Raw genomic sequence first — 27,824 nt, 5'->3', positions numbered from 1 at the left:
TGAATCAACCAACCAATAAATCAATTTGATTTTTAAAGAACAGATTGATTCTAATTTTGTCCAATTTTAATCTTTTAATTTTGATCAAACTACTAGAATATCATATCTCAAAATTTTAATAAAAAATATGACTTAAATTGTTAGAAAAAAATTTAAATTTGTTTATTAGATCAAGAAAAATTATAATATTATTATATTATTTAAATTATATTAAAATAATTTTAATAGTTATTACATCCAATTCGATCTCTCAATTAATCGTTAAATGTCGACCTCGGCCTCGACCTCGACGCTGATCGGCGCCATCTCTTCCACTCTTTCGCACTGTGATATGGAATCGGTACTCCGTAGAATAGGGAACGATCTCGAAACCCTATACTCTCCTACGGGACAATGCTCAAGCTTTTCATCGTACATCCCGCGACGAATTCACCTCGATAGTTCATCGCACCGTTCTCTTGTTCGCATTCTCTCCTGTTGTGTCAACAACTCTCTCTTTTCTCTTTCGACAGAGCCAGGGAGAACCCTCTCCGTGAAAAATCCTTTTTCAATTCAAGTTAGAGGCCAGCTTCATCAAGTTCAGGAGGCAGGTGGAACCTCGGATGGGAGAACTTCGGCCGAGAGTCAAGAGGGTGATCACAATGCTGATTGCGGGGTACAGGGAGCTTCGGTTGACGGTGACATGTTGTTCGGCCTTGATCTCAGCGATTGTGATGAGAAGGAGATTGAAGCGCGCGTTAACAGCGAAGAGCTCCATAGCATTATGTTTGAATGTGGCAGGCTAATTGATGCACCTAATGAGGAGCATAGTGCGGAATCGCGTGAAGGGAGTGGGCAAACTGTTCCTGTGGACATTGCGCATAATCAATTGGAGATCGCTGAAGCCTTAGTTAATGGTGCAGATGAAAGGGTTTCTCATCTCGGAGAGGTTTTGGAGGTTGCTAGGGTGGATAGGAGAGTTTATGATTTTTTAAACGATGCGGAAACTACTAGGAATGTCGCTGTGGACGTTGGTAATCAGATAAGCAGTGAGGAGGGTACTGGTTATGACAGAGCTATTTTGGTTGAAACGCAGGATGAAAATTTCAAAGGAGCAGAAGAAGAAGAAGGGGAAGATGAAAAACAGCAACCAGGCGTTTGTTCCACTCCTATAGTGGTTTATTCAGGTTTGAAAAACTTCAAATATGACCAATTGCGCAACTTAGATCATCCAATTGACGGTGCAGAAGTGGAAGAAGGGGAAATTTCTGATGAAGTCCAGGATTTAGAAGAACTTGTTGATATTAATGATAAAGTTCCAGACGGTCAGAGGAAAGAAGGGTCGGTAATCAGAATTTAGAATCTCCTTTTTTCCTGATCACACAAAAATCGGATGGGCTTCCTGAAATAATTTGATTTTTCTGGCCATGTAGGGATGATTTCAGCAATATTGCATCTACTTCAAGTTGTATTCACAAAATTGAAGTTCCCGAGTTTGGAGCCAGTCCACTAGATAGATCAGAAGAGAATTTAATCGTTAAAGCAACCCAAATGAAACGAAAGGTAGTTATACATTGATTATATATCTACTTGAATGTTTTTTAGGTGCAGCTTCTTCTGATTTTCTTGTTTTTCTTATGTTACTGCTTCGACCCCTATATTTGATTATTATACTTGTCCGGTTATCTAAACAATGTTGCATGATTCAGGTTGTGGAAGCTAAGGAGAAGAAGAATAAGAAGAATAGTACTTTGACTGAGGAGAGAAAGGCTAAAAAGAAGGTTTGTATTCTATTCCCTGCTTAAATGCTGTGTTTGAAGTAAATGAGCAGAGCTCAAATGGAAAAGCGTAACTTTTGGTAAATTTCTGCTTGGTTTTTCAGATTGCAAAGAAAAGGAAAAGAGCACAGAAGAACCGAGAACAAGGTGTTAAGAAATTGAAGTTACATGCGATTGTGAAGCCAAAAGAAGTAAAATATTGCAACTTTTACCGGATGGGAAGGTGTCAGCAGGTTTTGCTCTGTTATTGTATTTCCTATTTTACATAGATGGCTTCCAAATGGTTTTTTTTTTCTTTTCTTCTTTAAAGGGGAATTCTCTCGCTGCTAACTACAAGGTAACATTGACATGCCTTAAAGAATCCATAAATAACTAGAAATTTTTTTCTTGAACACATCATGCTTAGGATATGTTGGTTAGTTTAGTCAGCAAGTATGCATTATGATTTTACCAATGCAAAGGGGTCTGTTTTAAACAGCCTGCATCTTGTGCATGTGTAGGTTTTGTATCTAACAAGATGCCTATGTGACATATCTATAAATTGGTTTAGACTAATATATTTTGCGGTAAGCTTCCACTAGGCTGGGTCTCTTGGTAATTGTGGAAGGGATTAGAGAATTGTGATGATACAAGGAGGATTGTATGTTCAAATAAGATAGCGAAGTTGGATTTGCTTGGCGAAGCAAAAGAAAAAGAAGATTGGGTTGCTATTTTTGATAAATTGTTCAGGTTTTGGTGGTAGGTGTTAGGAGTCGGGAGCCAGTTGTGGTGCTAGAGGCACTGGAGGAGGATGAGCAGGAATAAACTGTGAAAACTGTTCTACTTCTCTGTTTATTTAATTCCTTGCTGCTGTTAGGAGCCTCTTAATGTGAACAAATGAAAAAAAATGTGACTTAGGCTTTGGTTTTTGGCTCCAGTTTTTTATTGAGGATAAACTTATTTTAAAATAATATATAAACTAAAAAGTTTAACCCTGACTTTACATTATATTATTGCCACTTAGAGATTGAAAACATATTTAGTTTGTAACCTCCTCCTATCAAGTTTACTAGTATAATTAGAATAAAAAAATCTCCAACATTGCTACTACTCTATATTTGTCATACATCAACTCAAAATCCGCAATACCTCTAAATATACTACAAAACCTATTTTACTATTATTAGTTTTTTTTTAATTCCCTTATTTCAAAATTGTTTTAGTAAAACCAAGATGTTCTATGTTTACTATTATGTTGACATTAGCTTTTATCTTATATCTATATAACTCTGGCTGTAATCAACATATAAAAGTTGTCATTCAAACGATTTTTTTGTAAGCCACTTATGGTGCACACAATTATCAGATGCGCTTCTCCTAAACTAATTACTTAAAATTAAACCATCAAACTTCTTGTACTACTTCAAGTAAGATTGTGCCTATGGATACAACTATGCTTGACTATAAATTAGAATATCTTTATGGAATCCATATGGTCTTTTTGATTATAGTCCTTTTCAGCTAATTGGATTTTGTATTTGATATTATCTCAACCATGGAGTCCTCCTTTTTGTCTTAAAATTTCATTTACAATGGCCCTTTTACCTTGAGTGAGTTTAATTAAATCTTATGTTTATTCTCTTGCAAAGAGTTCAACTCTTTTCAACTCTTCTATTATAGCTTTGGCCTAGTGCCTTGATTTTTATTTGTATTTTTATTTTTTTTTATTGCTTACTCAAAAGATGGATACCTCGTGCTCAATGATAGACTTTGTAATGCTTGGTATTAATAACCATTTGAGTAAAAGATGAATCCTCATAATCAGATATTTGGGTGCTCTAATACGCCTTTTTTCTCCTTAAAAGTATTTTTTTTATTTTTTTTCGGTTGTGGTGGTGTCCCTCCTTTTTCTACATTGCGCCCTAATATGACACTAAATAGGACGCAATGGAGAAAAAGGATTCATGTAGCCGACCCCACGTAGTGGGATAAAGGTTTTTATTGTTGTTAGTTGTGGTGGTGTCAGTTCCTTCAGTCTAGACAAAATAGGCCCTTATGTCAGGTAATCATATGACTATCATGCTCAACCACAAATCTAACATATTTTTTTTACTTTTTGATGCTTTCCCAAATCCACAATAGCTTTTTGCTGAAATATTAGGTCTCTTTGAACTTCACATTCCCACTATTGAGGAATCCATGTGAATTGACAGAAATGTACCAAGGTCTTTATCCCTTCACTCCATCTGAATATCCATAAAGTATGTGCATTCTAACTTTAGGGTCTAGTTTATTCTCGTTGAAATAAGTTAAGCAGGACAACTAATGACCTTTCAAAGTCAATCATTTGTAGGATGGCTTGACCATATCCCTTAAAAGATGTCAACTTAATAAGTGCATCTAGGCAGTAGCTCATCAAGTAGCATACAATATTAAAAAGGCTTTGCCAAACATTTCTTGCTAAAACTGGCGTCACATATGTTTTAGCCTTTCCAAGAGTTGTCTATCCCTATTTATGTCATTTCATTTTGCTAAGGTGCACCCATCACAATCTTATATGCAATTATATTTTTTTTTCTAACAAAAATAATTTAAAATTCGAAGTGCAAAATTTAAATTATTTTCACTCTTTAGCATCATGATTTTCGTTAATATTTTTTTTATCAACATGTGGCTTCCACTTCTTGAATGCTCAAAAACATCTCTTTTACTTAAGAGTGATAAGTTATTGCTTCCTCTAAAAGATATTCTTTGAAGGTAAGCATGTTTCTAGATTTATCTTTGGTCTATAACTTAGAATCTAGTGTTATTAAAAATAAATTTCTAGGCGCTTTTGAGGTGTGAAGCAAAGGGAGGTGATGGCTATGTGCCATAAATTAGCATATGCAACGATACCTAAACACAAACATTTGATTCTGTTCGCTATTTCTTAATAATTAAATTGCTTATCATTATGTTTTAGTAATTGAATTGGTACTCATTGGATTTTCATTCTCTTGATAAATCTATTGGCCATTTGATCGTTCTTCTTGTTACACTCTTGCATGTTAATTTTTTCTTTCTTACAAGCTCTTGTCACTTGGACGATTAACATCACACTCATGAACTCCTTCTCAATCATGCTTCTCATTGCATCATATTCTCATTTTTTTTTGCTTCGCATTGTCTCTACCAACTATTTGCTCAAGTTTACTAGTATTCCCAATTATTATGACTTTGATTTTCTTTTGCTTTGGAACATTGCGCACATGCCACACAATTCTTGGATATTTACATATCTAACACTTAAATTCATTTTTGACATTATATAAAAAATACCGCTATTACTAATTTTTAAAAAGTGAAATATATCTTTTCATGTATAGATTCTTAACACCAAAATATCTTATATATAAATATGATTGTTTAGTGTTAGATATGTAAATACATAAAAATTGTGTGGTATGTAAATTTTTATTTTAGCTTTAGATAGTTGAAATTTTGTGTTTTTTGACATATCAATGTATTGTTGAAAATTATGACCTAAATTTATTTATCTAGTTCATAAAAGCATGTCTTCGCTTTGCACTCTTTGGATTGATGAAAAAAGAAATTCTTGCATGTCACAGTTTTCTTAGCACTTTGAAATATCGATATAAGCTACTATTTAACTCAATAGGAAGCTTTAATAATAGTGCTCACAACTCTCTAAAGATCCAATATTTGACAACAAAGCAAACATCTTCTGCTCGACTCCAGTCTTCGCTCGGATACATGTTGAATTTGTGTACTTTATAATTTAATAAAAATTTTTTAGGGAGAAATTGATATCTCATTTGTCATTATGGTTGTTTATAGAAAATAGTGATTATTAATTTTTTTCCCTCATCAAAATGAATGAACTTTTGAAAATTTATTGAACTTTTACATCAACATTGAAGTTGCATCTATCGGAGTTCAATTTCACCAAAGACAAAAAGTTGTTCTTAAGAACTTAGCACATATCTAAGCTTTTTATGTGTCTCCAAATCTCTAAAGTATTTCTTATTATGAACTGTCCATTTCCCAATAATTTTTCAGATTATGTCTTTGCATATAAGGATAGTTATTCCATTGATAAAACTATAAGAAGAAAATTAATTCATATGAGGGAATTCAATCATCAATAGAAGAAACAAATAAATCTATAACTATCAGAAATAATCATACCTAATGTTTGCTCTTATTCGTTTGTGTTGACCCTCACATCACTTCACAAGATGAGTTGACCATATGTGATGAAAGTAGAGAACGATAAATGCAAATTACATTACTAATCGTGAAATTCCTCGATGTCCGCCAAAATTGAACTCAAATAATGCTCATTTGTAAATTGATTTCTTTTTTGCATTTAGTGCATCAAAATTACCTAAAGATGGATCTTCATGATCAAAAGAATACACAAATGGCAGATTGCCGGTGCGATGCATGTGATTCAGACCCAAACCCCTTTGAGTGTTGGCGAAGTTGCAGAAGTGACAACCGATGATAAAACAAATGACACGAGCCCATTCTGAATATCAAAATTACCTAAGGAAATGTTTTCTACAATAAAAAAAGAGCATGCATGGTGAAATAAATGGATCATCAGCGTGACACGTGCAATTTACACCAAACTCATCTCGACAACTGTGGAAATCACTCAAATGACTTCCGATGGCAAAACAAAGGGTAGGAGCACGTCCGAAATATCAAAATTTCCCAAGGATAGGTCCTTTGCAATCAAATGATAAAGCTAATGAAAGTGACAAGCCACCTACATGACGTGTAATTCAGATTTAAATATTCTCAATCGTCGACGAAGTTATTCAAACGACCTCCAATTGTAAAGCGAACCATGCTAATGCGGTCATAACGTCAAATTTTTGTAGGAAATGATGCCCATATTGCTTGGTTTTTATAAAAGAAACTGACACGCAAATCAATACTTGAAGTAAAATAAATTACAATTAAAAAAGGTGCTCTCGATTCTTTCTGTTGAACCATCGCTAACTGGATAATGCTCCATACCCTTATAGCCTTTTTCGTCCAATCAGAATAATAAGATTAAATAAAAATATTTTGGTACCTCTTACATAGGATCCCAATTTGGCGATCCCAATCTCATCTCGTGACCCCCTATTAGCTTCTTACACAAAACTCCCTAGATCCAATCCACCACCTTCTCACGCGAAGTTCTCCTTCCTTTCCTCCCTACGCTCTGATCTCTCTGTTCTCTTCAAATCCATCTTCTCTGTTTGCTCACACAACATTAATCCATCTCCTTCCTGCTACTAGTCGAAGCTTTATTGTCCATCAACCTCCCTCATTCATTCGGATGTTCCTCCAGTCTGCACCGCCTCCTCCCTACCTTTTCGCAGGCCTACTCTCCAACTTCCTCACTTCGTCTGGCTCATGCGACATCTCTCTCTCTCTCTCTCTCTCTCTCTCTCAGTTCTATCTGAAACCCATCACGCAGTCTACCTCATGCTGCAAATGGCCACGTCTTCTTCACTCTGTCATAGCAGAGGGAAATAAGGAAAGTGGTCCCACAATTTTTAAGAAGTGTGAGGAATCTTCAAGACAACTCTTGCAAAAGTTGTTCTATGATTACTTTCAGGGAAGAGCCGAGGATGAAGTCACATCGAGAGAGAATGTTGAGTCATTTTAAAGAATAAAGTTAAATCTAACTGTTCTTATAGATGTGATTAGTATAAATATGTCAGCATCTTTGCTCTGATTCAAGTTATCTACTCCTATATTTGATATGCCCACTGGAAGACATGATCGCACACCCTCAAGGAGAGGTGGCAACAACTAGAGCTGCAGCAGCATGCAATGTAATAATGGAACTATCATTTTTTCTAATCCTCCATTGAAGAGGCTGCTAGCTGCAACGCTATCTATTTCTTTCGTCTACATGTATATAAGAGAAGAGATGTTTCAACAAAGCTTGGGCTTATTATTAGTTTTGTTAATGATAATGGTGGATACAATCACAAGGCATTTGCAAATGAAACGCTTGATTTTTTTTGAGCTAGAGGGACAATCCATAACACAAATCATGGTGGTCGGCAGCTTAAATATATTCACTAACCTCAATATTTATCCTTGAAGATATTTCATCGTTCTATAACCAAATTTGCCGACCCCGTACTAAAAGGCATACAAAAGAATAATTAAGTACATGTTCTCGTTGTTCCATTGAGGTAGGGAAACATGCTTACTATAAGTACCCGTTTAGGTTGTCCTAACCTGACAGGAAATTTCTGTGTTGCTACTTTAGAGGCATTGAAGGCTTGTGCACGTCTTTTTGGGTACTGATAAATTTATATTTCGGTCGCGGTTTCTTATGACACTAATCACACACATTTTCTTAGGTATGGTGGTTAGACCCAGCCCCCAAGGTGACTGACTGTCACGACCCAACCCTGGTGGCTTGGAATTTATCCAAGATGGGAACATACGATCGGGTGGTAGAAATTAAAATTTTCTTCATTTATTTTTTATAATTAACATCTAATTATCGATAAAAAAATGAAAGAGACACTTTATAATGTAAATTGAAATAATAAAGTTAAATTTACTTCATTTCCGGTTGTTTGTGTCTTTTATTAATATTTTCTCTTCATTATTCATCTTTTAGTCAAATAATTAAATAGAAAATATTAGTTTAAAATAATAATAAGCTAACTACAACCAATGAATGTTTATTCTCCTAAATTATAGAATTACAATGAAAAAAAAGACGATATGCATGCAATTAAATTTTCTATAAAATAACATAAGAGCATTTGATGGTTTATGCTATCGAATATGATCATTCAAGCTTATTTTCAGTATTAACTATATCTTACTGCATTGTATACTTATCATTATTTTTTTAATCTATATGCAACTATCACGGGAGTATCGTCTAAAATCATACCAATTAAGACACATCAATATCAATATTATTTTTCATTTACGTGCACAAATTTCTTGGTGTTTCCCTGCTAGTACCATAAATGGGTGAACTTCATCATAGTTATTCATGCATATGCAAGCAATCAAAATAGTCAATCACATTCTTATTTTTTTTGTTGCATATAATAATATGTTGAATTATACATTTGATGGACATATACTCAGTGATATATGATTTAATATGATCAAATAAACTTAAAGAACAAATATACCATTTTGATTTTAATCTTGTCGTATAAAACCTATTTAAACAATAAAAAAGTACATTTGATTTAGAAAAAAATTATACTACTATAATTTAAAAGTACAAGTACTCACCTCAAAATCGTATGTTTAGTCTTAAATCTTCAAACACGCTTAATCTTTGTCTATAGTAGTTAGCAACCTATAATATCATAAAAATTAAATTTTTAAGCATATTATTAATTATGTTTAATTAATATTTAATTAGTTATGTCATTTGAATTATTGATTAGAAACTTTTATTCTAGGTGATCATGTTACTTTAACTTCGCTATCAAAACTATAACTTAATCAAAATCAACAATTTGTATTAATTTTATTCAATATCTAAGTCCACTCTAATTTAAATAAGTAAATGAAAACTTTATTTTCATATTTCAAATAAATCTTTCGTACTATTATTATTATTACATGTCTATAAACCATATAATTTATATTATTAAAATATAAAACTTATAATTTTTACCTCTTCCAAATGCTCTAGTCGGTTTCCTTTATCCACCGCGCCGCTCTAATTAGGGCACGAGCTCTTCTTACTCTTTCTTCTACTTGAACTTGCAATTCAAAACACCACACCTGCAAATCAAAACACTGCAGCCAGTCTTTCTCAAGCTAGGGCTCAGATTGCCTTCGATCCCGCACAAAAACACACAACTATCTCAACACGTGAGGTTCTCTTCTCCTTCCTTCACACACAAAACACACATGTGGCTCCTCCTTCCTTCTTATAGGATAAAAATTCCTCCGTTTCTTCTTCTTATGCTCGAAGGTAAGGTTCTTGACGAAGCATCCTCCAACACAAATAAGGATTTCGAAAATCTAGGAACAATGATAGGATACGCCTACCGGACAATACTACAGGTCTGACTACTTATTCTACCAGAGTAAGTTGTGCATTCTTAGATGTTCGCTAAGAGAGTCTATTATTCAGAAAAGCCATAGTGGAGGACTCATGGGATATTTTAGCAGAAAAAAGACTCTCACACTCGTGAGAGAACACTTCTTTTGTTCCAGATTACTTAGAGATGTGGAGCAACACATCAGACAATGCAGGATTTGTCATATAACATAAATCAGAGGACAAAATGCAGGGTTATACACCTCTTTACCAGTACCAGAGGCACCGTGGGTGGGCGTTAGCATGAATTTCTGGTGTGTCTTTCGAGACACAATAGAACAAGGATTTAGTCATGGTCGTGGTTGATCAATTCTCGAAGATGGTGCATTTAATACATTGCCACCGTACATTGGACGCATCGCATGTTGCCGACTTGTATTTCAGGGAGATTGTGAGATTGCACGGGATACCCATGACCATCACTTTAGACTAGGATGTCAAGTTTCTGAGTCATTTCTGGAAGTCTTTGTGGGGAAACTAGACATTAAGCTTCAATTCAGTTCAGCAACGCACCTTTGGATGGAAGGTTGAACTGAGCTAGTAAACAGAGCCTTGGAAATTTGCTTAGATGCTTTGTGGGAAAAAAATATCAAGTAGTAGGATTTTATTTTAGCTTAAGTCGATTTTGTTTACATCAGATTTATGAATTAGAATACGGACTGCACCCCATTTGAGATCATGTACTGGTGCAACATGCTCACCCAACTTGAATTAGCACGCTTCCGTCGACATCAGTGAGTAGTTAGAATGCTGAGGAATGGGTGCACGAGATTCAGAAATTTCACGAGGAAGTTTGAAAAGATATCACTAAGCAAAATTATAAATACCAAGCATAGGCGAACAAAACAAGGAAAAATGTCACCTTTAAGGAAGAAGATCTAGTATGGATCCGGTTGAAGAAAGAGAGATTCTGAGTAGGAGCAATTAGAAAACTGAAGCCCAAAGTAGACAATTCTTTTGCAATACTTTAAAAGTTGAATGATAATGCCTCAAGATTGACCGGCCAGGGGACTACAATGTTTCTACCACATTCAATGTCGCGGACTTGACATCATATTACGAAGCTTCATAAGCTTCGACGAATGAAGTCGAAGCTTCTCCAACCTGAGAGACTGACGTGGGGCTTGACTTGCAGCAGGAGTCTCGGTCCAGCAGGAAGCTAGACCAGTTGACGGTTTGAAGGGGCGAGAACTACCACCCGCTTTTCCCCATCTCTTATTTCATTTTTGCACTACATATTTGTTGTTTGAGTATTTTAGAGTTCAGTTTTGCTCTTTCTGATTTCAAAGTTCCCACCGTCAGGCGTCTCCTCCCTGTTAGAGCTGTATCTGAGGATAGATGTTGCTCTTGCTGTATTCTACTCCGAAGTGGTGGTTATCTCGGCAATCCCTCGTCGTATTCCTTCATACCTACTGCCAGCAAGCCCTTCCAACGCCTTCCCTGTTGCTGCGAAGCCTATCTTGCGCCTTCCTTGCTGTTGCCAAGCCCTTCAAGCATCTAAGCTGCTGCCACCAAGCCCCCTGCGTCTACCCGATACTGCCAATAATCCTTCCCCTGTGTGTGATTCACTGCCGCCAGCCCAACTGCACATCCCCTAAGTGCAGCCGACCTGATCAGGCTTTCTCCTTGCGGCCGCCACCCTCTCTGCACTTAGCACACTACCGCCGAATCCTTCCAACTGCTGGTGCTGCCGCATCCTTCCCCGCCCTCTACTTCCTGGCTGTCATAGCCTCTTAAACCACCCCCACGTCGATTGTCCTGTCGGAATTCATTATGCCCTTGCTCTAGGGTCTCATTTGTATTCATGTCATTTATTCCCAGTTTTCTGAACCTTTATAGTGCTTCTTCCTAAATTCCAGCAATAATAATCATATTTGCTTATTTTCGGGTTACTTTGGTATCAAACTGTTTACCTTGAAAATCATGAATCTCAAAATTTATCTCAACCTTGAATGTTGCCGGCATGCAACCCTTGAAAAGTCAAAATATCCTAACCAATTAATGAAGTCTTCTCAGAAGAGATCTCAGCTTAGGCAACTCTTGATTCTCCTCCGGAAACTATTGGCTCAAATATTGTTCTAACCACATCATAAATGCTTATGACCACAGCGATTGTTTGTCATCCCACTACACCTGTTGTTAGTAATAAAACACGAACTGGCAGATATCGACCATTAACTATGAGTTTTGTTGTTTTTTTCTGGTTGTCTCCTCATTTAGTGCCAGTGCCCATTCTAGCCAATAGAAGCAACACAAATCTATCATTAGCATCACAGATGACCCACAGCTGTAGGAATCATTATGACTAATGACTTGAACTCTTGACAAAAGGCATCATTACCGAAGATGATGGTAGATTCACATGTCTATGAATGCTGATTTATCTATTAAGAAAAGAACTTCTAGCAATTGAGATAGACATTTTGAGATCTAGCTGTTGCAGGCTAGATTGCACCCTGCTGTTTAGCAAGTTTGGTTTGATTGATAACTAGTAATCTCTTAATCCTCTAAATTTCATTGCATGAAAGTTTATTGTACATCATATTTATTACATTAAGTGCCCTGAACTTGTCAGTCTGCATAACCTGGTTCTGTGAAATGACTCCCAGAAAATTGGATTGGGAACCTTGCATGGGGATCGTAAATTCTCTAGGAAACAAGTTGTAATTATAAATCACTACTGAAACATCATATTTTCTCTTGATTGATATATAGCACAAAAGGCGCAGATGAAAACACTATCTTAAGACCCCGAATAACAAAACAATAAGAACAGTACGATAAATTCCATTTATCAGTGAACCAATTTAAAAGCTAATCTTAAAGAGCAATGAATAGCAAAGCAATTTGCATATGGAAATTCCTAGTTAGCTGAAAGACAATGAACTAAACCATCTGGAATTTGAGCAGGTTACCAACTAAACCACCTTAGTGTTATGCTAAATTTTAAACTGACTTTGCGCTAAGGTATTAAATTAATAGAGAATACATCTCGTTTTATAGGCATATTTAAAATATTAAAAGTTTTAAATAAAATGAAACTACTTTAAATATAATTGATCATGACTTTTTTCATTTAAGTTTTCTCTGGAGTGTAAACACACAAATCCCCATCAATATGGTACGTGATGTTCATACCGGGAGCTATCACAAAAGTAAGGTCAACATGAACAAATTCAACAAAGAGTTGAAGTTGGAGTAGTGAGGTTACTGTCTTTATACGCATAATATTACTTGGTTTTTCATGGGTTTTTTTATTTGTGTTGAAATTTTTCTGTGTATTTAAGTCAAAACTCTTTGGTAGGATGGTAAAAGACATGGTTTTCCCTTTCTTATTTGATGCCCATTTTGTAATTTACTTTTTGTGCATTAATTTGATGATGAAACATTTTCTCTTTGCAGGGAGATTTATGCAAATTTTCTCATGATCTTATTCCTTTGACAAAATCCATGGTAAGCATTTTGTTACTGTTTCCTTTAGACTTATAGATTTATGGTATGTTGCCAACGTTGTAGTAAATTTTGAAAATGATTCTTGCTTTGCTTAGGAGTATTAATACCTTTTACATTCTAGATAGTTTCTTTTTGTTTCAGTTGCTAAGTGTTGTCAATTTAAGTGAGACTAAGTACGTTTCTGCTGTAGTAATTATCTGGTTCATTATTAGTAATATATACAGTCAGAAGCTGTGCTTTCATTAGCATCTATTGTTAATATGATGCTTTGAAATTCATAATTTTATGGTTATTGTGAATTGTCATGTGTCTGATGTATGTTGTCAACGTTGTAGAAACTTTTGAAAATGATTCTTGCATTGCTTAGAAGCATTAATGCCTTTTACATTCTAGATAGTTTCTTTTTGTTTCAATGCTAAGTGTTGTTAATTTAAGTGATGCTAAGTAGTTCTCTGTTGCAGTAATTATCTTGTTCGTTATTAGTAATATATAATCAGAAGCAGTGCTCTCAGTAGCATCTATTGTAATAAAAGCTATGTTTGCATTCACTTAATTTTGTTCTAGCAGCAGTTCTGAACTGTTTTTGATTTCAATATGCTTCTTTGTTAAAATTTTCTTAAAAGTTTTTCTTGTTCACTACGGCCTATAAATGTAGTTCTTGCTTCCATGGAGTTTATTAATTTTACGTGAGGGTGCTTCTGACATATTTTCTAAATGGGCACATGCTTACTATTTTCTCACTGTTTTGCATTTGTTCTAGCAGCAGTTCTGACCTTCTTTGGATTTCAATATGTTTCTTTGTTAAATTTTTCTTAGAAGTTTTTGTTTTTCTCTGAGACCAATACATTTAGTTCTTGCTTCCATAAAGTTCATTGCCTTTAGGGGACGTGTTTCTGAATATTGTCTAAATAAGTACATGATTACTATTTTTTCATTGTCTTGCATTTACAAGTGCAAACCAGAATGCAGCTTTTATCTTGTTTGGGTTTTTAATGGGGCAAGACTGCAGGCCATACTAGCTTGCCTGCTGACAGCATTGTCTAATGGCACTACTACAATGTAAAATTGGCAATTTTTTTCAATCAACAAGAAATAACGATTGTAGGAGAGAATTTTTGGGGAGGAGAGAGAAGGAGAGATGAGAGGTATGATGATGTCTATGGCTTGGACATTAATTTGTGGGTTGCTTGGGCTTGAGAGGTTTCTAAAAGGTGTAAAAGTTCAAGAGAAGCGGATTTTGGTTTTCATACAATGGGAGTTAAGCCAAGCAAGAAAATGTGCCAAATCTGAGAAGCCTTATTTGTGGTTTATGAATTTGATATAGGGAAACTGCAAGACTCTAGGCCTTGAGGTCACTTGGAATAGTTGGGAAACTGAGTTTAGAATTGTTCTGAGGCATTTTATGTATATTTTTTTTTCATTGATTTTAGGAGAGCTTTATGAGGCATTGATCAAGGACTAGGTCTTATGGCAGAACGCTTTGGCTGAGAGCCTTAGAATGGGACTGAGATTTTATTGGAGTAGGTTATGGATGAGATTAAGGCATGACAATGCTACTGAATGTTGATGGAATGTTTCTAGTTTAGTTTTGGAGTTTTTTCCAAAATTCCAAGGGGTTTTGTTAGCCAAATGAGTTCAAGAACGAAATTAGGTTTTGTACATGTAAAGTTTGCCAATAGCCCCTTCAGGGTTTTCGATGACTTTTTGTTAAAAATTGATGTGTAAAAATTGTGTGAATTGGTAAAGGTTGGATTTTTTTTTAAAGCAAAGGATTATTAGTTTTAATGTAAAATACTTGAGATTACACTCATCTAAATGATAATTTTAAAAGATCACTAAATCTCTGCAAAGATGGGACCGACTACCAAACCTGCTCTTGCTTGAGGGAGCGCTCATGTATGTGTTCGTAAAGTCTTTTGCACGAACACATAAGAACTTTTGGTCAAAACACTTAAAATCAACAAACTATTCATAAAGTCTTACATTAGTTTTAAATTTCAAAGGCTAGAGTGAGGGAGGGAGATAGGGTCAGCCCATACAAGCATAAGGAGAAGTGGCAAATGGGTTATAACTTTCATTTGAGTAATTACAAGTTCCCTCTCTTGTTTCATAGTCTAGCTGGCATATACCTTTAACATTTAGAAATAAAGAACCAGTTTCAAGGATATTTGTAGCACCATTCTTCCAATCTTGTCTTGTGATGCTACTCCTTTAGTTGGTCCAATAAGCCAACTATGATGCCCTTGTTGGGGCTAATTCGTATTTTGTCTAGTTCAACTCCAATAATTCTTTTTATAGGCATTTTGATTTCTCCTTTGTTTTGACTAATTCAAGCTTTCAAGTTTAGGCTAGTTCCTTAATTTCTTTTATGATGCTTCGTTTGGATTTCTCGAGGGAGTCGAAGAGAGGGAGAGGAAGTGAGTTGGTCGGAAAAGGAAAGGGTATTTTTTGCTCTATAAATCATCGCAGTCAAAGGCGAGATCGACTTACTTTTAGAGCTGAACGCTCTGGTACGAAAGAGAGGAGGACACTACGGTTTGTTTAGGAGGTGTTGTCGAGCAGGTTATGGCAACAATGCTATGCTCGTGTGCAGAGAAAGTGGAAGCGAAAGGAATAAGAAGAATGAAGTTATTGCAGTTTTCCCTGCCGTGTGAAGGCTATTGCCTCGACTGAACCCCTGCAGAGGAAGGGAAGCTCTATGCTTGTGTATAGGCGCATGACTGTGTCCTAGGCGACCATAAAAGAAGAGAAGTGGAAGAAAAGATGAGATTAGGGATGGCTTATGGCAGAAGTGGGAGGAAGAATGAGTCGAGTGTCTTTGTGTGCAAAGAAGAAGAAGCAACATCACGTGCCCAGAGGAGAGAGATGGGTTAGCGTGGATTATGACTCTCGAATGAGGTTTAAATGTAAGTTTTAATAATTTTGATTAATTAATTTAATAAGAATACACACACAAACACTGTAATGTTAATATAAACTTTTATTAAATTTGGACTTAGTTTAGAATTTCAGATTGGAGGGAAATAGAAGGACGCGAAGTGTGTTAGCTAGAGGAGCAAGATTGGGAAAGTTTGGGTTTAATTTAATTAATGAATTTAAATAGCAAAATAAAGTTAATTAGGATTTCATAAAGTAAAATGATGAAATATTTAAATAATGTAAAGTTATTAATTTATTAAAATAATATTAATAAATTAAATTTTATTTTTGTTAATGTCATGTTTATTATAGGCATCAGTCTTAGAAGAATCGAGATCAAGGAAAAATACAAGAACAAATAAATCGTTTTCGATTTGAGGACTCATGTTCGCATATTATAGTATTATTTTACTTCTTCTAAGAGCAAATACATTTACCGGTATTATCACTAGTTATATTGAAATTGTTGCAAACTTAAGATTTTAGTTTCTATTGAATTTTTGTTCTTACTATAGGGATGATATGTGTACTCAATATTATTTAAATTATCATAAATATTGAATATTATATTGATTGCTATACAAATGAGGATGAAATAATTATTAATAGATAATGATTTTTGTAGTATTTTTGTATGTATATGCTTGGCTATGATGGAGCCACCCAATTATGATACTCGTGGGGGAAAATTAAAGTATTCTTGTACCTAAATGGAAAAAAATATTGTTATTGAAGTTTTTTGAATGTACAGTTGTTAGACGGTGCTCCTGTAACGGTTGTACATATGTAACATGATAATGATATATTATTGATATAGTGAAATAACTTATTTATTACGAAATATTGTGAGTGATCATATTCATAAAATATCAAATGTTTTATATTGATTTATTTAAAAGCTTGACTAACATACATATTATTTTCTTTTTCATTGTGATTACTATAATTTAGAAGTATTAGTACTAATTGATTTTAGTTAACTCATAGTTATTCTAAACTTTTTTCAGGTGTAATTAATTGATTAAGCGATAACTACAATACCTTTATCCCACTTAATGGGGTCAACTACATGATTCCTTTTTCTCCATTGCATTTTATTTAGTGTCATAATTTTATTTAATTCTAATAAATAGATCATTTTTTGTACAATACGCTTAAGTCTTCATAGGTCTACCTTTGCCTTTCTTAACATTAATCGAATCTAAAACATCTATTCTTCTAATCGGATTATCAGATGGTCGACGTTTAATGGGACCAAACCTTCTAAGACGACTCTCTCTAATAAAAGATGATCAATAGAAGAGAAAATATTTATAAATGATGCAAACAATCTATAAAAACGATAATTTAATTTCTGTAGTGCCTCGTTCATTTGTTAAATGTTAATGAATATAGTAAACTTAATTGTCACAACCCGGCCGTCTGTACCCACATTGGTAAATTTCAAGCCCCATGTATGATTAATTAATACATTCTTAATGAAAGAGCCAATAAGATAATTAAAAAAAATATAATAATAATAAAAATTAAAAATTTTGGTTAACTCAAATTAATAATTATATCCATCAGACATAAAAATGCACCCGAAACTATAGAGGAAGTGAGTCTGATGTAAAATGATAAAATAGAATCTACTATAAATGTGAACACGAATGTCCTAGCCCAGACGACCATGACTTAACTAATTCACGTGTCCAGTTCGTAGCCTATTGGAAGTTATGTAGCTTCTGTAGATAATTACTTAAAAAATATTGCAAGATTTACGTCCATCATTATTTAAGGGAATTGAAGATTCGATTGAAGCAGGGAATTAATTGGTGCAAATTGAGAAGATATTGGATAGTGCGACCTTCTCGGATGAAGGAAGACTGCCATTAGCTGCATTTGTGTTAGATGGAGAAGCCGAAAGGTGGTGGCGTAGATAGTGTCAAGATAAGCTAGGGGACATACCCAATATGATGGTTTGTTAGGAGGAATTTGTGGAGCTATTCAGAGAGTGGTTTGTACCTCTATCTACTCGAAGACAAACGCATGACAAATTTATCAGATTGGTTCAACGAGAGAAAACTATCAGTATTGTCAAGTATGCTTCACAGTTGATCACTAATGTAAAAGAGAAGTGCTACATATTCTTTTCGAGATTAAATAATTCGATCATACAACCGTTGGTGCCATTGGGGTAATACTCAATATTAGTGAAACAAGCTAGAAGAGTGGAGATCGATTATTAACTTAAAAGTATTAGGAGACATACAAGAGAAAGAGTATTAATGAAGGAGAACATGTAGATCAAGCAGAGGGATCTAATGAAAAGAAGTCCAAGTTCAATTCGTGTGGATTTAGTAGAGGTTTGATTCAGAGTAATGTAGTCATTAGTACCAAATGCAGAAGACAACATCTGGGAGAATTCTTGATGAGCTTTAGCACATGCGACTAGTGTCGTAGCGAGATATTGTCCATCGATTGGCCATAAGAGCATTGAAGATCATAAATCAAGTGGAGCTTCTTCACAGAAGATTGCACGTGGGTAGAAAAGGATAGAGTTTATAGCTTCAGGACGTCTGGTTTATTCCCTTACTCAATAGTGAGCCTTAAGAACATACTGCTGCTGATAGTGGTAGAGTCTGATGAGTTTGGCATTTTCTCACATGTGTGTTTTCCTAATGTATTTTCCATGTGATATGTTATCCTGATTTTGTTGATAAGGGGAGTATAGTTGAGCCGCCTTATATCAGGTCTTTACCTTAATTACTACTTCTCTTCTTAATGAATGACTCTGAGTTTTTATGATGAAATTAATGGATTGTTCATGTCAATTTGCTTAATAAGAGATGACTTAAGGTTTGTCTTTAAATTTTGATAATGAAATTTTTTAAGTGGAAAAGATTGCGACCCTCGTTTCGTATTCACCATATCGTGCGTTCTGACTTCATTTTGCATGCTCAACACTTATAACCTGCAAAATACCACAAAGAATCTTTCACAAGCATAAAATTATGATAAATTCAGAATGTCCAGAATGTAAGCCCCAATATTTTGATAGCAAGTTATTATAACTTTGGTGTATCATTTCCAAATTGAATATACAAATCAGTCAATTTTTAAAAAAATAATATGAATATTTTCTACGAATTTGGTGGAACTTTTGTAAAAAATTACCTTGGAACGTTTTTGCCACTGTATCGTTTTCTTGTTATTATCTACATAATCATGCCTAATTTGGGAATACTATTAAGTTGAAGATCAATTTTCTGTTTTCTTGGTGGAGTTGGCTATTAGTTTATCCAAATAGTGCTTAAACCAAATTTAATCTATAGATTGGTTGACTTAGGCATGTTGATTTTGAGGATTAAGATAATATTCTATTGCATGTGAATGCTATTGAAGCTGAAGCTCCCACGTTTCATCAATTATTTTTTTAAATTCACTCATAAATAGGCTCCTCTCTTCCAGAGTTTTATGCCTCAATCTCTCTTTCCTAATCTGTTGTGTGATAAATGAAATTCATATTAGGCTTTTTTTTTTCCTTAATCAACTATTTTAAAATATGAACCAAGAGTTTAGTTATTGCTATATTATGAGTCACACGTAATCAAAACATATCATTCAAAACAATTTTTTGAAATCTTTGCCCTAGTATTTTTTGTATGTTCACAATTTAACAATTGTGTAACTCTAAAGAAAATAATAATAATAATAATAATAATAAACTATTGTGTTGAGGCGAGTGCATGTGGGTGAGATAGGAGGAGAGTGTTTACTAGCTAGGATGTTTACTTGGAAAGTGTATAGTTTATTTTTCAAATTCTTAAATTTATAAACTTAATTTTTGAGTTTTATGCCTCAATCCAAGTGAATGACGTGCGCATTATTCATGTTGAGGCATACTTATGATTGCCACCATGAAGCATACATCTCATGCCAAAATTTATAAAAAATATTATGTTACTCACATCATATGCTAAAATTTTGAGCAATTATTATGAAGTGTTTAATATATTCTAATAATTTTAATTTATCATATTGTTAAGATGACATAATTATCAAAATTTTGTTTTAAAAATAGTTAAATAACACATAATATCCAGAACACTCGTAATTTCTTGGCTTTACCATTTGAGCTGTGTTGTGACTTACTTTCCCTCACGATAGGTTGACAGACTGAAGGAATTTGTACCTTAAGCTAATTCATAAATAACAGTAATTGTAGACATAGCAGCAAGAAAAAATGGATGCTTTAACAGAATTCATGAGCTGTAATTTATTACACATTCTTAGTTCATTATTGAAAAATACTAACCGAGCGTAAAATTAAAATTAAACAAATCCTTTCAGTTTTTAGAAAAAAGTTATCATGTATGGTATGAGAGCAGTCATGATGAGATATGTTTGAACAAATACATGATTGCATTGACATGCAGCACAAATTGTTATGAAGACTCTTGTCCTAGGAACATGTAGGATTATACACTAATGATGTCGGTGTAGATGGAGTTCTATGAACCTTTGCGTCCAATGAATCTTTGCTATCCCTTTAATGGATATAGAGAGGGAATTGGGGAAAGATGTGGCATGTAAGACCTAAAGCATTTTTAAGTTTTTAAGAAGTCTTTTATGTATGGGCAGTCCCTCCATTTGTGGAACGTGTTTATTCTCCATGGATCTATTATAAACCAGCGGTTTTGGTGTCGGTTCCCAGTTGATCAGATTTTTCAGGTCAATTAATTTATCCATTCTGTGAGGTCAATGAGTTTTTATGTATTTAGACATGATATTGAATTTTTCAAGGGTTGCTTAAACCTATGTTGTCTCGTGCTGAGTTGTGTGCTGTTGTCGAGTAAAGTAAATGAAATTGATAAAATCACTGTTAAATCTACCTTTCGAAGTGCTATGATGATTGAATTAGTTTGGTAAAGTCACTGTGAGAATAATTAAATTTTTAACAAAGTCATGCTTATTAATTAATAAATGGGATCAGCTAAATTATTTCAAAAATTGTATTGTTTATAAAATTAATAATGTAATAATTAGGAATTTTGCATTAATGAATTAAATTAATTAAAATACTGATTAGTCAATTATTCAATTAATTATTTAGTAATAATAGACTATTCTTTGATAAAGAAACTTTAAGAAGTCCATCTGTGAAAAGGGTACCCTGATGAGAACATGTGCAGACTGCATGTGGTGTGCAATAGAGGTGGCCCTCAGGTGTAAATTGGAAAAGGAAAATAGTTTTTTTTCGATGATGCTATGTCTACCCAAGGGCATTTTTACATGCAGAAATTTTAAAATTGCTTTTGATAAAATTTTGTTACATGAAACTATGCCTGATTTGATAACTCCTATATTTTAGGTTTATTACAGCTTAACGTTTCTATAAAATAATTTGCTTATCCGTCGACAAATGCAGTAGAACCGATTCTGCTGTCTTGAAAAGCATAAACAGGTGTTACAAAGTTGCTTCCCTTGTTCAAAGCATAAGTAGATATCGAAAAGCATCACAAAATTGGTCTTTGGTTTACTGCCGTTCTTGGCCCACTGACTCCACTCACTGCTTTTTACACCAACAGCAAATCAACAAATGTGATAGTAGCGGGCCTCTTGAAAATGCTTTGCTGTGTACTTCGTTTTGGTGCCACAGCCGTTATGAAAATAGAAAAACCTTGCTTGCTCTTTTTTGCTTCACAATTTCTGTATTCGAAGTTACATACTGAAAGACAACGACCGACAGGAAAACAATCATAAACTAATTTTATGTCTATTTCCTTTCCATATTGTCCCTTTCTATACAACTATATTTTACACTGATAAAAAGATAAATAAAACTACTGTCTTCTGTGGTTATATTTTTGTTTTTACTGGTCAAATTAATCTGCATGATATTTTGTGTTTGATCGTTCTTAAATATTTTGAATTTCAGCCGTGCAAATACTTTGTTAGTAATTCTTGTTTGAGAGGTGATGACTGCCCATATGATCACGAACTTTCGAAATATCCCTGCCTCAACTATTTGTCCTCAGGCAGTTGTAATCGAGGAGATAGATGCAAGTTTTCTCATAAGGTATCTGTTGAAACTATTGCAACTGCCATTTCTGTTAATCTGTTGATGTTCAGGAGCTACATATTTCATATTTCCAGAATTTATCATAGTATTCTGACCAGTTTAATTTGTTGATGCTTCTTCTCAGTTAACAGACAGCAAAATAGATTCACTGTTGACTTTGGAACAACAAAAATTTAAAAACCAGCTTGTTAACTCTCATGCTTCTCCTCTTGGCATAGGTCCGTTTGAAAGTAAAACTATAGAAACGGTGCCACTAAGAAATAAGCCATTGACCGATGCTAATCGAGTGCCAAAAGGTATACGTTTTATTTCATTTGGGACAGTCCAGACAGACCTTACCAACAAAGTTGAGAAAAACCTTCCTGTGAACAAGTCCTGTCACACCGGAGCATACAACAATCACCAGAAGCAAGATGATTTGTTGGCGCGTCAGCACAAAAGTGCCTTGAATTTATTATGGAATTCCTTACCGCCCGAAAATTCTGTGATGTCTGGTGGATTAGTAGCTCATGTTTCTTCAAATGACTTTGCCGTCAAGGATTCAGGGAATGCCACCAAGGGATCGCCTGCAGCTCATCCTGGTGGAACTGCTAATGATAAAGTTTCAGAGGCTGCAAAAATTTTGGACGAGTTCTTGTTTTGTGGTGCAGACTAGAAGCAACAAGTATAATTTTGTTACCCACTCATTTTCTTTTTGTACTAATTAATTAAGCTTAATTTACAGTCTCAATTTTAGTGAGGAAGGATTCTTTAGCATGTCTATTTATGTAGGCAGTTTACTAAATTTTGTGTCTTGTACAACTTCGGTGTATTTTATGGGTTCGATAGTAGCTGCTTTAGCTTCCCACACAAATTTCTTAATTTTAGACTTCGTATGATTCATCGAGAAAAGAACTTACTATCTTCGGAATTTGATGCTACATCTCTGCTCAATACCAATTTCATATGTTGATTTTTTACTATTTTTATCTGTAATAAGCAAGCACTTACAAACTTTACTTACGAAATAATAGCTTAGTAATGCATCTTTACGGTGCTTTCTCTATCAATTCAACTTTTGATCAATACAGTGCAGTATATAGGCCATACCTCTTCTGATTTTTTTTATTCTCTTTTTTTATTCTCGTGAAGTATTTTTCCTTGCTACGGCTGAAGAAAATCATTATTTTGGACAGTTCATATGTAAAAAGCCTATCTTTTTTCTAATATTTACTATATAATTATATTTTTTTTTATAGTAAAGATAGTCGCATGTAATGACAAATCACAATCATATTGTTAAAAGATTGTGGTAAAAATGATTTTTGTTCTAGTGCTTGAAAATAATATTCCAAAGCTATTATATGCTCTTCGTTGCTTGTGTGTATAATACCTATCTTATAGGGTATATAATTTTGATCATAGAGATCAATTTCTAATTGCGTAGCTTCATAATAATTCTGTAAAGATTTTGTATAAATTCCTTGGAATTGAGCCAACAACTGTTATGGTCCGTTCATTTTAGTAAAGGAATCTTCGTTCCTGAAAGATATTGGCTTCAATTGAAGAGGTCTTATAAAAAAGAAATTAATTTATTCGACATCTAGGCATAATTAGCAATTCATTCTATAATTATTCTCATCATTTTTCGAGGAAAATGATCCCACAAAAAAGGAATTGTAAAGTACAAAATAACAAAAAAAATGAAAAAAGAAAAAACAGAATTATTGGAAAAATTACGGTGTTTTCTTTTTGGACAAAGTTAAAATGAAATTGTTGAATTATCTTAGATATCATTCCAATTTCATAGTATCCACCATACCGTTGACTTTACTATTTCATCTAAGTAACCATATTTTCTATGGATCTTGATTACTTGAGAATTTTTTATTTGTTTATGATCCAAAGGGGAAAAGAATGAAATAACAATTCATTCAAATTCAAATAAAGTACCCATCCTTTTTTTTGCATAAATTGTATGTGTCATACCATCAATTGAAATACAACAACAACAACAACAACAACAACATCAAAGCCTTAATCCCACTATGTGGGGTCAGCTACATGAATCCTTTTTCCCATTGCGTTTTCTCCATTGCGTTCTGTTTAGTGTCATATTTTCATTTAATTCTAATAAATTAAGATATTTCTTTATACAATAAGCCCAAGTCTTCCTAAGTCTACCTCTACCTTTATAAACATATGTCAAATCTAAAACATCTACTCTCCTAATCGGATCATTTGGTCGACGCTTAATATGGCCCAATCATCTAAGACGACTTTCTCTAATTTTGCGTGTCACAGGAGCTACACCAACCCTATCACAGATATATTCATTTCACATTTTGTCTCTAAGTGTAAAGCCATCCACCTAATCATTCTCATCTCGACAATACTTAATTTAATATTATGGTTTGCTTTTAAAGGCCAACATTCAACGCCATAGAGCATTGCAAGTCTCACCACCGTCCTATAAAATTTTCCTTTCAGTCTAAGCGGTACTTTTCTATCACACAAAAGGCCTGAAGCATTCCTCTACTTCAACCAACCAATTTAAACCCCATCTATATCACCATTGCTTTGAAAAACAAACCCGAGATATCTACTTCATTTACACATTTTAATAATTTGATCACATAAAGTTACACTTCTATTACTAGATCTACCACTACTAAAATGACATTCCAATTATTCAGTTTTAGTTCTACTCAAATGATGGCCTTTAGACTCCATTGTAGACCTCCATAATTCAAGTTTTTCCTGGGCCTTTTCTCTCGTCTATCCATGAGAATGATATCATTAGCAAAAAGCATACCCCAAGGTACATCCTTCTGTAAATGTCCAATAAGACCATCCATAATTAAAGCAAAACAATATGGGCTTAAAGCCAATCCTTGATGTAATCCAACAAAAATAGGAAAATATTTGGTCAATCATCCTTCAGTTCGAACACAAGTAACAACTCTAGTATACTTATCTTTAATGACTTGAATATAAGTTATATCAACATCTTTCTTCTCAAGAACTCTCCAAAGGATATCTCTTGGAACTTTATTGTAAGTTTTTTCTAAATTAATAAAAATCAAATGTAGATTCCCCTTATTATCTCTAAAATTTTCCATCAAACCTCTCAATAAATCCAAATTGATTATGGAAATCTTTGTAATACGTCTTAATTTATGTTCAATTACCCTCTCCCATAATTTTAAAATGTGACACATCAACTTTATTCCTCTATAATTTACACTCTTGTGCATCCCCTTTATTCTTAAAAATGGGGACCAAAATACTCTTCATCTACTCAGACATCTTTTTAGTTTTTCAATAATATTAAAGGGTTTAGTAAGCCAAGAAACTCCCAATTCTCCTAAATATTTCCACACTTTTATTGGGTTATCATAAGGTTCTACAGACTTTCCACCCTTGGTTTTCTTTAAAGCCTTCTCAACTTCTTTTTACTAATGCGAGGGTAAAAATGAAATATTTTATTATTATTTACGATATTAAGATCACTATGGTCGATCATATTTTCAGAAACTTCATTAAAAAGTTTATCAGAATAACCTATGTTGAATATTTTTTGATTTTCATCTTTAATGGACTTTACTTAAGTGAAATCCATACTTTTCTTTTCTCTTTTTATAAAGATCATTAAAAGAAGAACTTTTAACGACACAGATTGTTCTTTTACACTTCCTGTGGGCCGTTTGATATATTCCCCAGTTCTCTAAGCTTTTACATTTAAACTAATTTTTATCACATAACAACTTATATTTTATCTTTTCTTGCACATTATTATTCCACCACCAAATATTTTTATTTAAAGAAACTCTTTTATTTGTTTCTCCAAGTACATCTTTTGCTACTTGTTTAATAGAGTTTGTTACTTAATCCCACATAAGATTTGTTTCATCATGAACATCCCAAATTTTTAAATCTTGAATTTTACTCGTAAAAATAATTTTATTTGTATCTTTTAGGCTCCCCCATCTAATTCTACGATGATGGGTCCTAGTATTCCTTATTTTACAACTCTTCATCTTAAAATCTAGAACTGATAAACGATGTTGGGTACTTAAATCCTCACTTGGAATGACCTTATAATATTTACAATATCGACGATCTCTTCTACTCATAAGAAAATAATCAATTTATGCTTTATTAGATTCATTCTTATAAGCAATAAAATGTTCATCTCTTTTCTAGAATAAAATATCAGTAATAACAAAATCATACGCTAAAGAAAAATCTAAAATAACTATACCTTCTTCATCAGTCACTCCAAAACGGTAGCCACTATGAATATTTTTGAAATCTTCTATCACTCTATCAACGTGTTCATTTAAATCTCCAATAAAAATTCTTTCTTGAAGAGGTATCATTTGTATTAAACCTTCTAAGTTATTCCAAAATTTATTTTTATAACCTATATCTAAACCTACTTGACGAGCCTAAGCACTTGTAATATTAAAAGTTATAGTATCAACAATAAGCTTAAGGGCTATAATTCTATCTCCCACTCTATTAGTTTTTACAACATTATTTTTCAAACTCTTATCTATAATTTCGCCTGCACCATTTCTGGTGCGACTCTTGCTAGAATACCAACATTATCTTTCAAACTCTTATCTATAATGGAAATCTTCGACTTGCAGGGAATGAATAATTATTAAGTCCTCTTTCCGGACAACACCTATAAGGAGACCCACAAACCTTCAAGGTTTTTGTGAACTTCTAAAAATATATATATTTTTTCTTTACGATTAATCCCATTCATTCGTATCTTCCATCCATCTAAATTCTTTAGTTATTTACTAAAGAATTTATGACATTGCCAATGTTTGGATTTATTACGACATAAATAATAGGTGCCAATGAAATCTATTATATTATATTGCCAAAACATTTCCCACGATAACAAAAAAGTGTTCTTTTTTGTAACCTAACTTCTTTCTTCTTATATTCTAAATGACAGATATAGATTTACTTTAATCGAAAGTGAAAAAAATCCAACTTCCATCTTTTATTTTTTTATTAAGGATTCTAAATATTAAGAAGTATTTGAATTTTTGACTTCTAAGATTCATCGAAATAGCTTTATTAGTTCTAACAATTAAGGTGGTTTAAGCTATTGAAGTTAATATTAGTTGGGCATGATTGTCAAAATTATAATGACTTTTTTAATTCAATTTGCAGTTGTCTCAAACGGGATGCGTGCTGAACATACGGCCTGTGAAAACTGGGCGGTGCAAAGCTGAAGTGTCATAGCTGTTTGAGTGTGCCTAGTCAGTGTAGACATACATTGGCACGATTGAAGCTTTTATGATTCAGCAATGTCTTCTAACTTTATTGACTTGAAAATATAGTTAATGCCCTGTCAGTGAGAGCATGCATTTGTTCATGCCGCTAATTGTTTTTCGTAGCACCACATTTAGTGGGATCATAGGTGTAACATCATCGAATACTAAAGATTGCTTTTTAATAAGGCAATGGTATTTGTACTTGAATTGCCGACCCTCCTTGGCTTAAGGATGAAAGGAAACGAGAGTGATTGTGGGCTCTCTTG

The 27,824-nt window shown here is 33.8% G+C and overlaps 1 protein-coding gene across 3 annotated transcripts; it reads left to right on the top strand.

Annotated features, from left to right (window-relative positions):
* Positions 1–284: 284 nt before the first annotated feature.
* On the top strand, positions 285–27,824 carry LOC110038362 (zinc finger CCCH domain-containing protein 7). 3 transcript variants are annotated; one of them, XM_020743171.1, is made up of 8 exons: positions 285–1,320; positions 1,404–1,542; positions 1,689–1,760; positions 1,862–1,990; positions 13,243–13,293; positions 22,136–22,276; positions 22,404–22,943; positions 27,455–27,824. In XM_020743171.1, exons 1-7 carry the CDS (start codon positions 332–334, stop codon positions 22,932–22,934), a joined length of 2,052 nt encoding a protein of 683 aa, XP_020598830.1. In that variant the 5' UTR covers positions 285–331; the 3' UTR covers positions 22,935–22,943; positions 27,455–27,824. The 3 variants fall into 3 exon arrangements, with proteins under 3 accessions (XP_020598830.1, XP_020598831.1, XP_020598829.1); XM_020743172.1 differs by lacking the exon at positions 27,455–27,824 and having other exon boundaries at positions 1,413–1,542; positions 22,404–23,213; XM_020743170.1 differs by lacking the exon at positions 27,455–27,824 and having other exon boundaries at positions 22,404–23,213.

Source organism: Phalaenopsis equestris, unplaced genomic scaffold (assembly GCF_001263595.1).
Source record: "Phalaenopsis equestris unplaced genomic scaffold, ASM126359v1 Scaffold232685, whole genome shotgun sequence".
NCBI lineage: Eukaryota > Viridiplantae > Streptophyta > Magnoliopsida > Asparagales > Orchidaceae > Phalaenopsis > Phalaenopsis equestris.
This window is presented reverse-complemented; position numbering and strand designations above follow the sequence as displayed.

Bases quoted from the DNA above. Each gene is read 5' to 3' on its own strand.
- LOC110038362 (XM_020743171.1), top strand. From the start codon at position 332: ATGGAATCGGTACTCCGTAGAATAGGGAACGATCTCGAAACCCTATAC. The intron at 1,761-1,861 runs GTTTGTATTCTA...TTGGTTTTTCAG, and splicing joins AGAGAAAGGCTAAAAAGAAG to ATTGCAAAGAAAAGGAAAAG. The intron at 22,277-22,403 runs GTATCTGTTGAA...GCTTCTTCTCAG, and splicing joins GATGCAAGTTTTCTCATAAG to TTAACAGACAGCAAAATAGA.